The sequence below is a fragment of the Astatotilapia calliptera genome, chromosome 5 (genome assembly GCF_900246225.1).
Source record: "Astatotilapia calliptera chromosome 5, fAstCal1.2, whole genome shotgun sequence".
In the NCBI taxonomy this organism is placed as follows: domain Eukaryota; kingdom Metazoa; phylum Chordata; class Actinopteri; order Cichliformes; family Cichlidae; genus Astatotilapia; species Astatotilapia calliptera.
In genome coordinates this window covers 7087364-7100407 of record NC_039306.1, presented here as the reverse complement: position 1 = coordinate 7100407, position 13044 = coordinate 7087364, and the positions used below count along the sequence as shown (strand labels likewise).

Here is a 13044-nt window from a genome sequence, read left to right as displayed (position 1 = left end):
TTCCACACTGAATTTCATAAATGTTTAATAGCAACAGAAATGCGACAGAAAAAATTGGAACACAGCACTTTAGAGCATCCTTAAAATAGACACTGCCCTTACTCTGGACCTCAGCAAGTTGGATGAATAGTAGTTGAGAGGTAAAGGACAGATATAAATGCATTATAATGATATTTTGAATTAATATTCAAATATTGTTCATCTGTAAACTGTAGTATTTATAATTCATTCTACACTCTCTTCAAATCTTTAAACTAAAGACAGCACGGTTTCAAGTGCACATGATTGAAATAAGCAAATATTTATTATAGCGTGTCTCTCTACATTCACCACAAATTACTCCATGTTGACTGCACCCACTGGAAGGCAGCACGGGGGTAATACAAAACTCTGTCTTGTACGCATGTGAAGACCTTTGAGAAGATGTTTAGCACTGCTTGTCGCATATGGGGAATTTCTGAAGAAGCATATTCAGTCTTGCCATCGTCAACTGTGCAGTTCTCGTAGTCTGTATGAAGATAAAAAAAAACAATTAGAAACTGTAGAATGTGCAATTGTGTTATACTGATTGCATTATAATGTTAAGGAACTGCAGAAAATAAAATGACACGAATCACTCTAAAAGTACACGTTAGCTGTAAAGCCATAAAGGTTTCGTCATATTCTTTTTTCACATCTTACCATGATCAGAACCAAAGATCTGTGGTTTGTACAAGTAACGACATTCTGCTTGTATCTCAAATGCCTCCATCTCATCATCAGTGATGGACATTCGCTTACCTGTTTAAAACATGATTAAATGTCATAATCTGCTATATAATAGCCTGCTAGATAAGTCAGGTAAGAAAGTGCTGTAAAAACATCTGTATTGTAAATATTCAACATATTTTCTTATCACATTTGTCTGGGTCCTTACTTAAAAGCACAAGAATGTCAGTGAAGCCATCTCCCTTTATAACAATACAATCATGGCACCTCCTTTGAAGAAGTATCATTACATTATCACTTTTGGCACCTGTTGTAAAAAGAAGAGTTATTAAAATACATTTAACATTTGAGATTAAATTTTTAACATCAGAATTATAGTATTATAGATACTATCACAAGTGAAGATTATTATTTACACAATAAAAGAATGTGAAAAAAGTCAGAGAAGACAAAAGACAACAAAACTAGTATGCTACCAATTCTTTAAAAGCTTAAAAATTAAACATGTATATGATTTTCATATCTGAATTTTCTCTTTTAGTGCTTTTATGTTTTTATTGATTATTTTGTGAATGTTAAAAGGTTTGAGCACATAATTAATCTGCAGTTAAAAAGTTTAATAGTGACTGAAAGAAACAGACATGAAGAGATTCATAATTAAACTCCAGTGACACAAATGTTTTAATCAAAACTCTTACCCTTGCTGTCAATCTCAGTTATGGTGCTTTTTTCGTAGTGAATTTTTGAAGTTAAATTTTTACACTGCCCAAACCTGATTTAATTAGTAGTCAAAAGATATAAAGAATGAAAAAATAACTTTAAATGACATAATGAAATATGAAGCACAAACACTGGCAAACATACAGTATAAACAACAATTATAAGGAAGAAAATTAGTTACATTTTCAGTGAAAATGTGGCTTCATAGATGTTTGCTTCTTCCATTGCCGTAATGTTCACATAGACACCGAAAGGTAGGACACTGAATGCAGTAGCCCAGCAGCTGTTTGAGGACATGGCTATAAGGTACCATTTCCCAGTCAGCTGAAATGAAGACATTGTTTGTTCATTCGTTATTTTAGTTTTTTTTTTTTGTTGCTTTGTAAATGTTTTGCACTAATCTGACACATTTAACACTATTCATGAAATACAAACTTGCACAAATCCATTACATAGGTGCAGTTTCATTTTACTAAAATTCTACTAGCAAATCAGTTTTACAACTATAATCTTAGCTATAAAGGTTTAAAAGAGACTTACATCTTGATCCCTATCTGCTGTTTTTAGATACCTCTCACAGGCCACTGATGAAGGCTGGCACACAGAGATGAAATTCAGCACAAGAACAGCGACACAAAACGCTTTCATCTTGGCTCAGTATGAGTTCACTTCTGCTGATTCTTAGTCTTTTTCGGGTTTATACTGACCAGTTAGTTTTCCCACCCCTATTTAAGAGGAAATGAAGTGAATGACCTCAAATGCCATCATTTCCAGTAAAGACCACATTTACCAATCATCATCTAGGTCACAAACTGATAAACATGTCAGTGTGTGGACAGATAATTTCAAGGTTAAACCTTCAAAACCTTGATCAAACCTAACATCGTGCCCTGGATCAAAAGTACATACTGATAAGATTTATCAGTATTTTCAGTATGGTGACACTTGAAATATGATAAAACGATGTATCATACTTTACTATGTATACTCAGAATCAGAATCGTGTTTATTGGCCATGTATATGTGCAGACACATACAAGGAATTTGGTTCCGGTAGATGGTAACACGTTCTCTAAAAAAAACTGTGGAGAAAGAAAATTGACATTTCATAAGATGCAGTTTAATTGGTGACAGATGATTGCACATGCTATATTTCTAGCTGTCGATGCAAACTGCTCACTTCATTTGCAGTAATATGAATTTTGTTAACATTTTAAAACCAGTTTATAGGTCTATCATTAACCACACAATATCCTGTCTGTGTTTGGCAAATGTGTGCATGCTTACTCTTGCAAAATACATTTACTCAAAATGCAAATGGTTTAGAAAAAACACATCAGGGTGCAGGCAGAAATGAATTTGCAGTGGATGACCAAGGCAAGGCAGTAATTTGTTGGCATTTGCAAAAAAAAGGACATAATTGTAGAACACAGTTGAAAGGTTTAAAGATTTTAATAAACAATCTTAAGGAAGCAAAGGGAATAAATATCCTAAGCAACACAGATACTTTGCTGAGATACACACTCTCTGTGTATCTGGATTTTTTCTTTTTCATTTATTAACAGGTATCAGATTCAGGTCAGAGTCTATGAATCAGTTCTATTTTGAGTTTCTCCTCACTTTCTCTTGGACACATTTCCAGTATACTATTGGTAGTAGTGTGTCAGACAGGTTGCAATACATAGATTTCCTTAGAGGAAGGAGGAAACAAACAGGTAAGTACTAGACAAGTTTGCAAACATGCAGATAAATATCACAGAGTAACAAGTAGCCTGAGCTATGGTACCAAGTGGTGGTTTTTGATATGGGCAACATAGGGCATTGCCCAGGGTGGCATCGTGGTAGAGGGGGCATCATGGCATCTGCAAAAAAGAACGTTGCTCACACCCATGCTCCCCGGATGTCATGCCAGTGCATTTTGGGGATTGCATAGGCACCAAACGGTTTTCTATTGCCCATTTGCGAGGAGTAAGGATTTACGAGATACACCTGCTGCTTGCTCCACAGGGAGGAGAGGGGTGGGACAGCAAAGGATTGTCTGGCTGGCTGAAGCAGCATCTAATAACCAGCTTGCTTATGAAACGAAATAAAAGCAAACCAACAAACTAGGCCTGTCAACATTATCGCGTTAATGCTATCATTACAAATAATGCGATAAAATTAATCAATTAATTAATCCAGGGAACGGTTCTGGCTCAGTTCCTCTTCACCATCTGCACTGCAGACATCTCCCACACCGTTCCCTGTGGGGCCTCCATACTGCAGATGACCCTGTCCGACACGCAGCCCAGAGTTCTCATGTTGATCTGCGCAGGACTTGACAACCCTTGAGCTGATGCCATCTGGACCTGCTGCCTTCTTTGCTCCAGTCGTACTCAGTTCCCTCCTAACCTGGAGGGTTGAGAGAGACAGGCTGGAGATGTGTGTTGGTTGTGTACAGGATGCTGTGGTAGGGGTGGGGAGTTGTGAGCGGGGTGAAGGGAGGAGGTGTGAAGTAACTGAGGTGTCAGATGCGCAACAACGGCAGTGGGTGTGGGTGAGTCTGCAGTCGATGTTGAAGACTGCATCCTGGATCAATCAAACCTGTCAAAGAAATGATTCAGTTCATTTGCCCACTGCAGATGTCTCCCACACAGTTCCCTGTGGGGCCTCCGTACTGCAGATGACCCTGTCCGACATGCAGCCCCGAGTTCTCTCATACTATAGTCTGGTGGTGAGGTAGTCCAATATTCATGCTGTGAGGTGATGGTCAATTCCTGAGTTCTCCAGCTTTTTCTTCAGAACTGTGGAAAGAATGGTGTTAAAGGCAATAAAGAAATCAAAGAAAATGATTCTCACAGTGCTCCCAGGGGTCTCCAATCGAGATGGGAACGGTGTAGGAGGTGAATGACAGCATCATCCAATCCAGTGCCAGGCTGGTAGGCAAACTGAAGTGGGTCCAGTGAGGAGCTCACCAGGAGTCAAAGCTGAGACAGGTTCAGGTGTTCCTGGGTCTTCATTGGGTGGGATGTCAGAGCCACTGCCCTGTTGCTGTTGAGGTTCTTGGAATGTGGAGTCTTTGGCACTAGTGGCACACAAGAGGTTTTCCAGAGCTGTGGAACTCTTCCCAGCCTCAGGCTGAAGATGTACTCCATCACCCCACACAATTGATCTGTGCAGGACTTGGCAACCCTTGAGCTGATGCCATCGGGACCCGCTGCCTTCCTGACTCCAGTCATCCTCAGTTCCTTAACCTGGATGGTTGAGAGAGACAGGCTGGAGCCGTGTGTTGGTTGTGTACAGGATGCAGTGGTTAGGGTGAGTAGTAGTGAGCGGGGTGAGGAGAGGAGGTGTGAAGTGAATGAGGTGTCAGAGGTGGGACAGCAGTAGTGGGGGTGGGTGAGTCTGCAGTCGATGTTGAAGACTGCATCCTGGATCAATCAAACCTGTTAAAAGAAATGATGCAGTTCATTTGCCCACCTCACCCCCCCCAGGCAGACAGTTGTGATTTTTGTGGCCCGATGGTTCTACCTCACCGACCGACAACAGCATATGAGAACTTAGTGCTGTGTGTCTCTGTGGGGGCAGTACGGGGCCCCCACAGGGAATGGTTCTGCCTCCGTTCCTCTTTACTATCTACTCTGCAGACTTCTCCCAAAACTCCACCCAGTGCTTCCTGCAAAGGTTCTTTGACAGCTCTGCAATAGTCAGCCTCATCACTGATGGTAGCGACAGGGAGTACAGAGAATTTACCCATGACTTTGTGGACTGGTGCCAGCAGAACTACCTCCAGATCAACACTTGTGATCAGATCTTCCCAGGTGAGGGACAGGTGATGAACTGTATACCTCTTTTGCATTGACATACAGTAAGGCTACGTTCACACTGCAGGCGAAAGCACATCAAATCTGATTTTTTTGACCCTATGCGACCCAAATCCAATCATGGTATGACAGTGTGAACGGCACAAATCCGATATTTTCAAATCCGATCTGGGTCACTTTCGTATGTGGTACTGATTCTGATACATATCCGATGTTTTAGAAAGCGACTGCTGCTTGAATGGTCATGTCACATTAAATCCGTCTTTTATGTCACTGACAAAAGACAGACGGCAATTATCAGCTCCGGAGAAGCGCCCAAGAAGACATTGCAAACGCTTCCTGGCCATCCAGTGTAGATGTCAGTGAAACTGTTGGGAAGACAACGTTGGAGAAACGTGAACGTTTTATTTGATTCTGACAGAAATCTGCAACTATCCTTTGAAGCACCGCTCCTCTCTAAAACAGCAATAAGGATAGTTATTAGGTTATTCACATTATTATGTAAATAACAAAATAACAAAGCAAAAATTGGGAAACGTAAAGTCTGAAGTCTTTATATTAAGGGCCATCAGTCAAACAATATTGTTTGGTCTGGGTCTAAACAGAGCGTGTGGTGTCTTCTTTTGCGCATGCGGGCCGCTTTGAGGGTTCACACTAGAGCGCGTTTGCTGTCGCATTATATTTGTAGTGTGAACAAGCAGACAAAAAAATCGTATTTGATCAAAAAAATCGGAATTGAGCATTAAGACCTGCAGTGTGAACGTAGCCCAAGTCTAGTGTTTTATTGTCTCTGGTAGGGCATGACACGTACTGGGTGAAGGTCGGCAGTGTGGAGCCCAGTGATGCGTGTTTATAGTCCCCTGGTATTAAAGAAAGGGCACTCGGAGATTGCGATTGCACTTTGCTGACCACAGAGTGGAGAGAGTCTCAGGCTGCATACACGTTGTCCGAGGGGGGGACATGCACTGTTTTTGCGATAACATGTAAGAATTCTCTGGGCAGTTAGCATGGACGCATGCTAACGGCTAAGAGCTTTCCCAACTTCCGTTCAAGCACTCGTGTATCTTACTAACAGTGTTGGTCAAGTTACTTGAAAAAAGTAATCAGTAACTAATTAGTGATTACTTCCCCCAAAATGTAATCTCGTTACTTTACTGATTACTTATTTTCAAAAGTAATTAGTTACTTTTTAAAAACATGATTTACAACGTGAATAGGTGATAGAGCGATAGATCTTTCAGCCCAATTCTACTTTCTGCCTAATCCATGATATAAAATATAATCAAATGAAAAAAAGTCTCTTTTTAAAATTTGTTTTATTAGTTTTAATCTTTTAACTTTATGCATCAAGGAAAAATGAAATTATATGCAACATTCTCTGAGTGGAAGAAATTTGTTTATTAGCTTTTAAACCTATTTTGGTGGCCTCGAAGATGTTTGCTCTTTCAACTGCTCTAATGTCCAAATCACTACTTAGAAGTGGGGCAAGGATATTCCAGCAGCTGTTTGAGGACATCGCGTACCATTTCCCAGTCAACTGTAATGACATCGCTTTTATTTTGTTTGTTCACGCGTTTCTTTATTTTTGCTTGGCTAATGTTTTGCACTAATCAGACAAATTTAACTCTCTCTGTGAAATAAAAATTGCACAAATCCATTAAATAGGCTCAGTTTCATTTTAGTCTAATAAATCACCTTTAAAACAATAGATTGTTAGCTATAAAGGTTTAAATGAGACTTACATCTTCATCACTCTTTGCCTTCTTTATAGGCATAATTATTCTGCATTTCTGATCAGCGCTCTCCTTGTTCAGCCTGTGAGTTTAGGTGCACAGCCTTGTCTTGGTAGGTTTACAGTTATGCCATACTCCTTCCATTTCTGAATGATCGCTTGAACAGTGCTCCGTGGGATGTTCAAGGCTTGGGAAATCTTTTTGTAGCCTAAGCCTGCTATATTAAATTTCTCAATAACTTTATGCCTGACATGTCTGGTGTGTTCTTTGGATTTCATGGTGTTGTTGCTCCCAATATTCTCTTAGACAACCTCTGAGGCCATCACAGAGCAGCTGTATTTGTACTGACATTAGATTACACACAGGTGCACTCTATTTAGTCATTAGCACTCATCAGGCAACGTCTATGGGCAACTGACTGCACTCAGACAAAAGGGAGCTGAATAATTACGCACACCATACTTTGCAGTTATTTATTTGTAAAAAATGTTTGGAATCATGTATGATTGTCATTCCACTTCTCACGTGTACACCACTTTGTATCGGTCTTTCACGTGGAATTCTAATAAAATTGATTCATGTTTGTGGCTGTAATGTGACAAAATGTGGGAAAGTTCAAGGGGGCCGAATACTTTTGCAAGCCACTGTATGTAGCTTTTACAGGCCAGAAATTCAGCACGAGAACAGCAGCACAAAAAGCTTTTCATCTTGGCTCAGTATGAGATCACTTCTGCTGACTCTTTATACTGAATTTGATTGACCAGTTAGTTTTCCGCCACATTCACATATCCCCTTTTAAGAGGATGCAAATAAATAAAGTGCAAATAAAAATTGGATTACAGTAATGCGCTACAAGTAACTCGTTACTGTAATCCGATTACTTTTCTCAAGTAACAAGTAAAGTAAGGGATTACTATTGCAAAAAGGTAATTAAATTACTGTTACTTTCCCGTAAGCACGCTGTGTTAATGCATTACTAAAACTGTGATTTTTTTTTGTGAGTGTCTCATGGCAATGATGTAAGCGAGTGCGACGTTCATGACAACAGCTGTGTGCAGATCAACAATGGTTAAAAAAATCAAGTGTAGGTAAGCATATGACTGTGCAGCATTTAAAGCGTGGAAGTACTGACCTCACTTTGAGTTTGATTCTGTAAAAAGTGACAAAAACATTAGTTTCCGCTGATCACTGCGTGGGAAGGAAACTTCTTTTTACAGTGAAAACCCCGTAACTTCCAAGCAAGGAAGTTACGGGGTTCTGCTGTTTTACTTGCATCTATTTGAAAGACTGAGTGTAAACACAAAATCAGATTTTATTTTATGTGCAGGAATGTGCAGATTGCAATGAAAATGCCTCCACACTAGCGTTTTCAGTCGTTTTCACAGAGTTGTGCATCCACATTGAAACGGTCAGTTGCCCAGAGAGTGCAAAAAATGAGTGCAAACTTTATTTTTTTCTCTTTTCATGTATATCCTACTGTTAAGATGAGTGATTGAAAAAGAAAAACAACAATTTTATAGAGCAAAAAAGAGAAAAGATTTACTGTACATTTACTGTATTTATTTTTATTCTATTTTATTTGTATTTTCCTCAAATGTCTCTCACATCATTTTATAATGTCGATTCAATTCATTGAGGTTTGTGGGAATACGTTTATGCACAGCTTTCTCAAACCACAATTGCAAACTTACCACAACTTAGCATTATAGTTGGTATGAGATGTTTGTGCTGATATGCCGTAAATAGTTTTCTCTAAACACAGCCCTGCATCATAGCCAAAGATCTCCACTTGTTGCCACATTGTTTTAACCCTTTAAAGCCTGAATCATAAAATAATTGGTAGAAATTGTATTTTTTTGAAAATGGTGTTTATTTAATTTTCTTTTGTTTAATTTTGTGTAATTGTTTAAAAAATAAATCACATTCCAATCTCCATATATGACATTTAATTTGTATCATATTTGCTTATCTGATTTTTTTAATTGCTTAAAAATGTATTGTGCAATTTATTTAGGTTTTTCAGGGGGAAAAATTCCCATTGATGATGTTGAAGTCCCAAAAACTGGGGAAAAACTCTATTTTTCAAATGTAATACACCAGGCATTAAAAGGTTAAAAGTCAGTTTAGGATTGACACTCTTCAATCCTAAAGTTTTCTTCTATGTTCTTTTTATAGAGAAGAGTTTTTCTTCTGGCAACTCTTACAAACAAGAGTGGCATCTTCAGCCTTTTTTCAGTTGCGCTGTCATGAACTTTAAGATTTGACATGCTAACTGAGGCCTGTAGCCCTGTTTTTTGCTTTGTGTGTGTGTGTGTTAAACCACATCTGAATATACCAGATGAGCAATAGATGTGGTTGCTGATGATATTTCAATCAAGTGCATCTGATTAGCAGTGCCTGGCTGCTGGCTGCTGGAAACTGTAAAGCTGTATGCGGTTTTTCATGGGAGTTCATAGAGTCCTATGCAAACATTCCTTTTCACATGATTGTGTGTATCATTGCGATTTTCTGGGGAGAGTGAGGTTAACCTTCTACCCACACATTCTGCATATCTGCAAAACTACTACTGAGCATCAATGCCCAACACTTCCTTTATCTACTTCAGAGTTCCCTATGAACTTTAAACACATTCACCTGCATGTGCTAGGGTTGGGGGCATGCACTGCGGCTGCTCCCTGTGACTTCCCTTTTAAATGCCTTGATATGCAGAATATCTACATATGCAATCTATGAGGCTGTAATACATATTACATAGGTGTAACAGTGTAACAGTTCAAAATGTTGTTTGTGTACACCATTCGTGTCCTCAAGAAGAAAACACAAGAATACATGCTGCTACTACTACTACCAATAGTAACAATAATGTGCAAAATGTTGTAATTTTGAATAATGAATTATAATAGAATGCAGTGTTTACACAGTTAAGCTCCGGAAACAAATAGCTAACTAAGACACACCAAATGTCATGCTAGAGGCCCTTAAAGAGAGGTTTGTTTTAAGATGTGAAAATTTTGCTCTTAGAAATGGGATGCCATAAGCATGCACATGTACACGCTATTTGTCTTTTTTTTTCAAAGTCAATGTCACCTTCACTGATACAGTATTTATACAGAATCTAAGCTGAGGCAGAGGAAATATATTGCACAATAACAGTCTGTTATACCATCTATCAGTATACCATCTGATTTGCAAAAACATAACACAGAGAGCAAACACCCAAAACGTCCACCCCATTTGTGAGATATCACCTAGGTGTATGTTGTTTCAGGATGTGGGTTTTGTGGCTTGTGTAGCTTCGACATGAGAGATGTTTTTTTAGTTACTCATAATTGCACCAGTGTTTTTTTTTTCTTTTGCATCCTCTTACATGCATATCTATTTGTATGTGTTATTTAAAAAAATTGCTGCTAAGAGACCAAGGACTTCCTCAAATGTTATATAGATTTACATACCACACTGAAGCTCAGACTCACACTCAAATATACTGCACCGTCAACTGACAATCATCAGCCAGATAGAAAGCACAATGAATTTGGGAGTAATGATTTACACCTTGGTTGAAGTGCTTATTGCAGTTAGTTGCTGTCTGGGTAACATGCTGGTCATTTTGGCACTTTGGACCACTAAAAGCATTCAACAGCCAACATTCTGCCTTATTGCATCTCTGGCTATGGCTGATTTTCTGGTTGGATGTGTGGCCATACCATTGGCTGTAGTGGTGGATGGACGGGTGAAGACTTCGTTCAATACGTGTCTCTTCATCAGCTGTGTGGTCATTCTGTTCACCCTCGTTTCAGTTCTGTCTCTGTTGGCTATTTCGCTTGACCGTTTCCTCCGGGTGTATATCCCTCTCAGGTAAGAGTATGGATTAATAAGACACATTTTTTTAAAAACAAACTAAAATGACTCATAGTTGAATAGTGAACATAGTAATTTAGTAGTAGGAAGTAGTAATTATGGACTTTGTGGTTTATATGGTATGTGTGAATGGGTGGATGACTGGATGTGTAAAGCGCTTTGGGGTCCTTAGGGACTAGTAAAGCGCTATACAAATACAGACCATTTACCATTTACTATATCATTTTATCACATCGACCAGTACTTCACTAACAATTTATTTTGTTTTAAAAAAAAATCATTTTATGCTATTTTAATTTTTTTTGTGAGACTATTTTATTGTTTTCATTTTTTAATAGGTACAAAAGGATTGTGACACAGGGACACTCCTGTCTTGTGGTGGCAGCATGTTGGATTGTTGCAATCCCTCTCAGCTTTACTCCCATGCTTGGGTGGTACAACCATCAAACCTTGTCTAATTCAGCCAATTCTACAATTGTCTGCCAGTTTATAGCTGTAATTCCCATGTCATACCTGGTTTATTTCAGTTTTTTTTCCCTGAATCTGATACCTCTGTTGGTAATGGCCACGTTGTATACCCATGTTTTCTGTATTATAAAAGGACACCTTCAAGGGAAACCAGGCAGTGGTGCTCAAAAACTGTCTCAGAACTACCTAAGAAAAGAGAAAAAGCTGGCAGGATCTCTAGCTCTGGTCTTCGCTCTGTTTGCCCTGTGCTGGCTGCCGCTTCACATAATGAACTGCCTTGTTTATTTTGGTGAGGTGACAAATATACCACCAATAGTTTTATATATAGGTATTATTCTGTCTCATGCTAACTCAGCGGTCAATCCAGTTGTGTATGCATTCAAAATACAAAAAATCAAGAAAGCTTATCTGAAGATCTGGAGAAAGTGTGTTTCACGTGTTGCTGAAAATCAAGAATCCTTGACAAGCCAAATGACAGACAAAAGATCCAGCAGTCACATTGTGTCAAATGACTGAAGGCAGATTTCTGTTTTCTTGCCTTTTTGTTCTAATTATAAGGCTGATTTTTTGTTGTCTTTCCCCCCCGATTATATCTAAGTATAAGGATTAGTATATTTTGTTTCATTGACTTGTGTACTTTATTCAAGTATTACTATAAAACAAAGTACTTTTTGTGATATCTGATTGGTTTGTTTTATCATATTTTAAAATCTCTATGCTGCATCTAGTTTTTTTTTTATACAACATGTAAATTTTGTATTTGCTGCTTTGTTGGTTTTCATGCATTTTTTAAAACTATATTGTCTTTAAGATTTTATCTTTGTATTGAAGATTTAAGGAAATCCTTACTCACATCTGGAACTATGCAGCACAGGAAACAACTGTACGTGCACTTAATTTTGTATTACCAAAGTAGATTAAAGCCTAAGAGGAAGTGAGACATTCAACTGACAACTACATTCATGAGCGGTCTCCGAGTTCCACTTTAAAATTTTCGTATCATGTCAAGCACATTTTTAGTTTGTCCAAGATGGTTGTCAGTGCAACCAAATAGTTTATCACATGCTGCATGTGATACAGAGATATATATTTAACAATTTCCTCATTTAAGCAGATAGAAAGGTTTATAGTCATTCTGTGTTGAACATATGTGATTTATCCTGATTATGGAAGAATAAGCAACATTAAAGTCCATGCCACACTCCCATTTCAGTGTTCACATTAAGTTTTGTAAATTGTTCAAAAAAGCTGGAGCATTGTGTTTGAAAGCACAAGCTGTTTATGAATTGGTTATAAGAGGAATTATAATGCACTTAAAATTTCTCTTCATTATGAAGTTTCTCTGCAGGAAAACTGGGTCATCTTTTGTAACAAGAAAAGAAAAGAATAGTGCAGATGGCCATAGCGAATGTGACCATGATGCCATTATTTCACAAACAAAAATAACTATAAAAATATTTTTTTTAAATCAGAGATAACCTCCAGCCCAGTGGAAGAGAATGGATTCATGGGTTTCTCATAAATGCACGGCACAATTTATGCACATTTTCTATTCAAACCTCAAAGTTACTTTCCTAAACCTTTGCAGCTCTGCAAAAATCACAACAAACATAAAGATAATAAACCAAAATTCTTGGTGTTCTAAATGACAATCCATATAGCTCATAAGGATTTGAGAAATATTTATTGAAATGTAAAAGCAAAGAAAAGCAACTTACTGTTAAGAATTTGTGGAAAATATAAAAACAATAATA

At 38.1% G+C, this 13044-nt stretch overlaps 2 protein-coding genes across 2 annotated transcripts; one reads left to right on the top strand and one right to left on the bottom strand.

Moving 5' to 3' along the window:
- LOC113022002 (uncharacterized) lies at positions 1 to 2145 on the bottom strand. Its single transcript, XM_026166949.1, has 6 exons — positions 1969 to 2145; positions 1610 to 1752; positions 1407 to 1480; positions 917 to 1015; positions 682 to 780; positions 1 to 508 (listed from the first exon to the last, which is right to left on the bottom strand). The coding sequence occupies exons 1-6, from the start codon at positions 2074 to 2076 to the stop codon at positions 327 to 329; spliced, it is 705 nt and encodes a 234-aa protein (XP_026022734.1). The 5' UTR covers positions 2077 to 2145; the 3' UTR covers positions 1 to 326.
- Positions 2146 to 10451: 8306 nt separating this feature from the next.
- Positions 10452 to 11870, top strand: LOC113021999 (adenosine receptor A3-like). The gene is made up of 2 exons (XM_026166942.1): positions 10452 to 10819; positions 11161 to 11870. The coding sequence occupies exons 1-2, from the start codon at positions 10491 to 10493 to the stop codon at positions 11804 to 11806; spliced, it is 975 nt and encodes a 324-aa protein (XP_026022727.1). The 5' UTR covers positions 10452 to 10490; the 3' UTR covers positions 11807 to 11870.
- The last annotated feature ends 1174 nt before the right edge of the window (positions 11871 to 13044 follow it).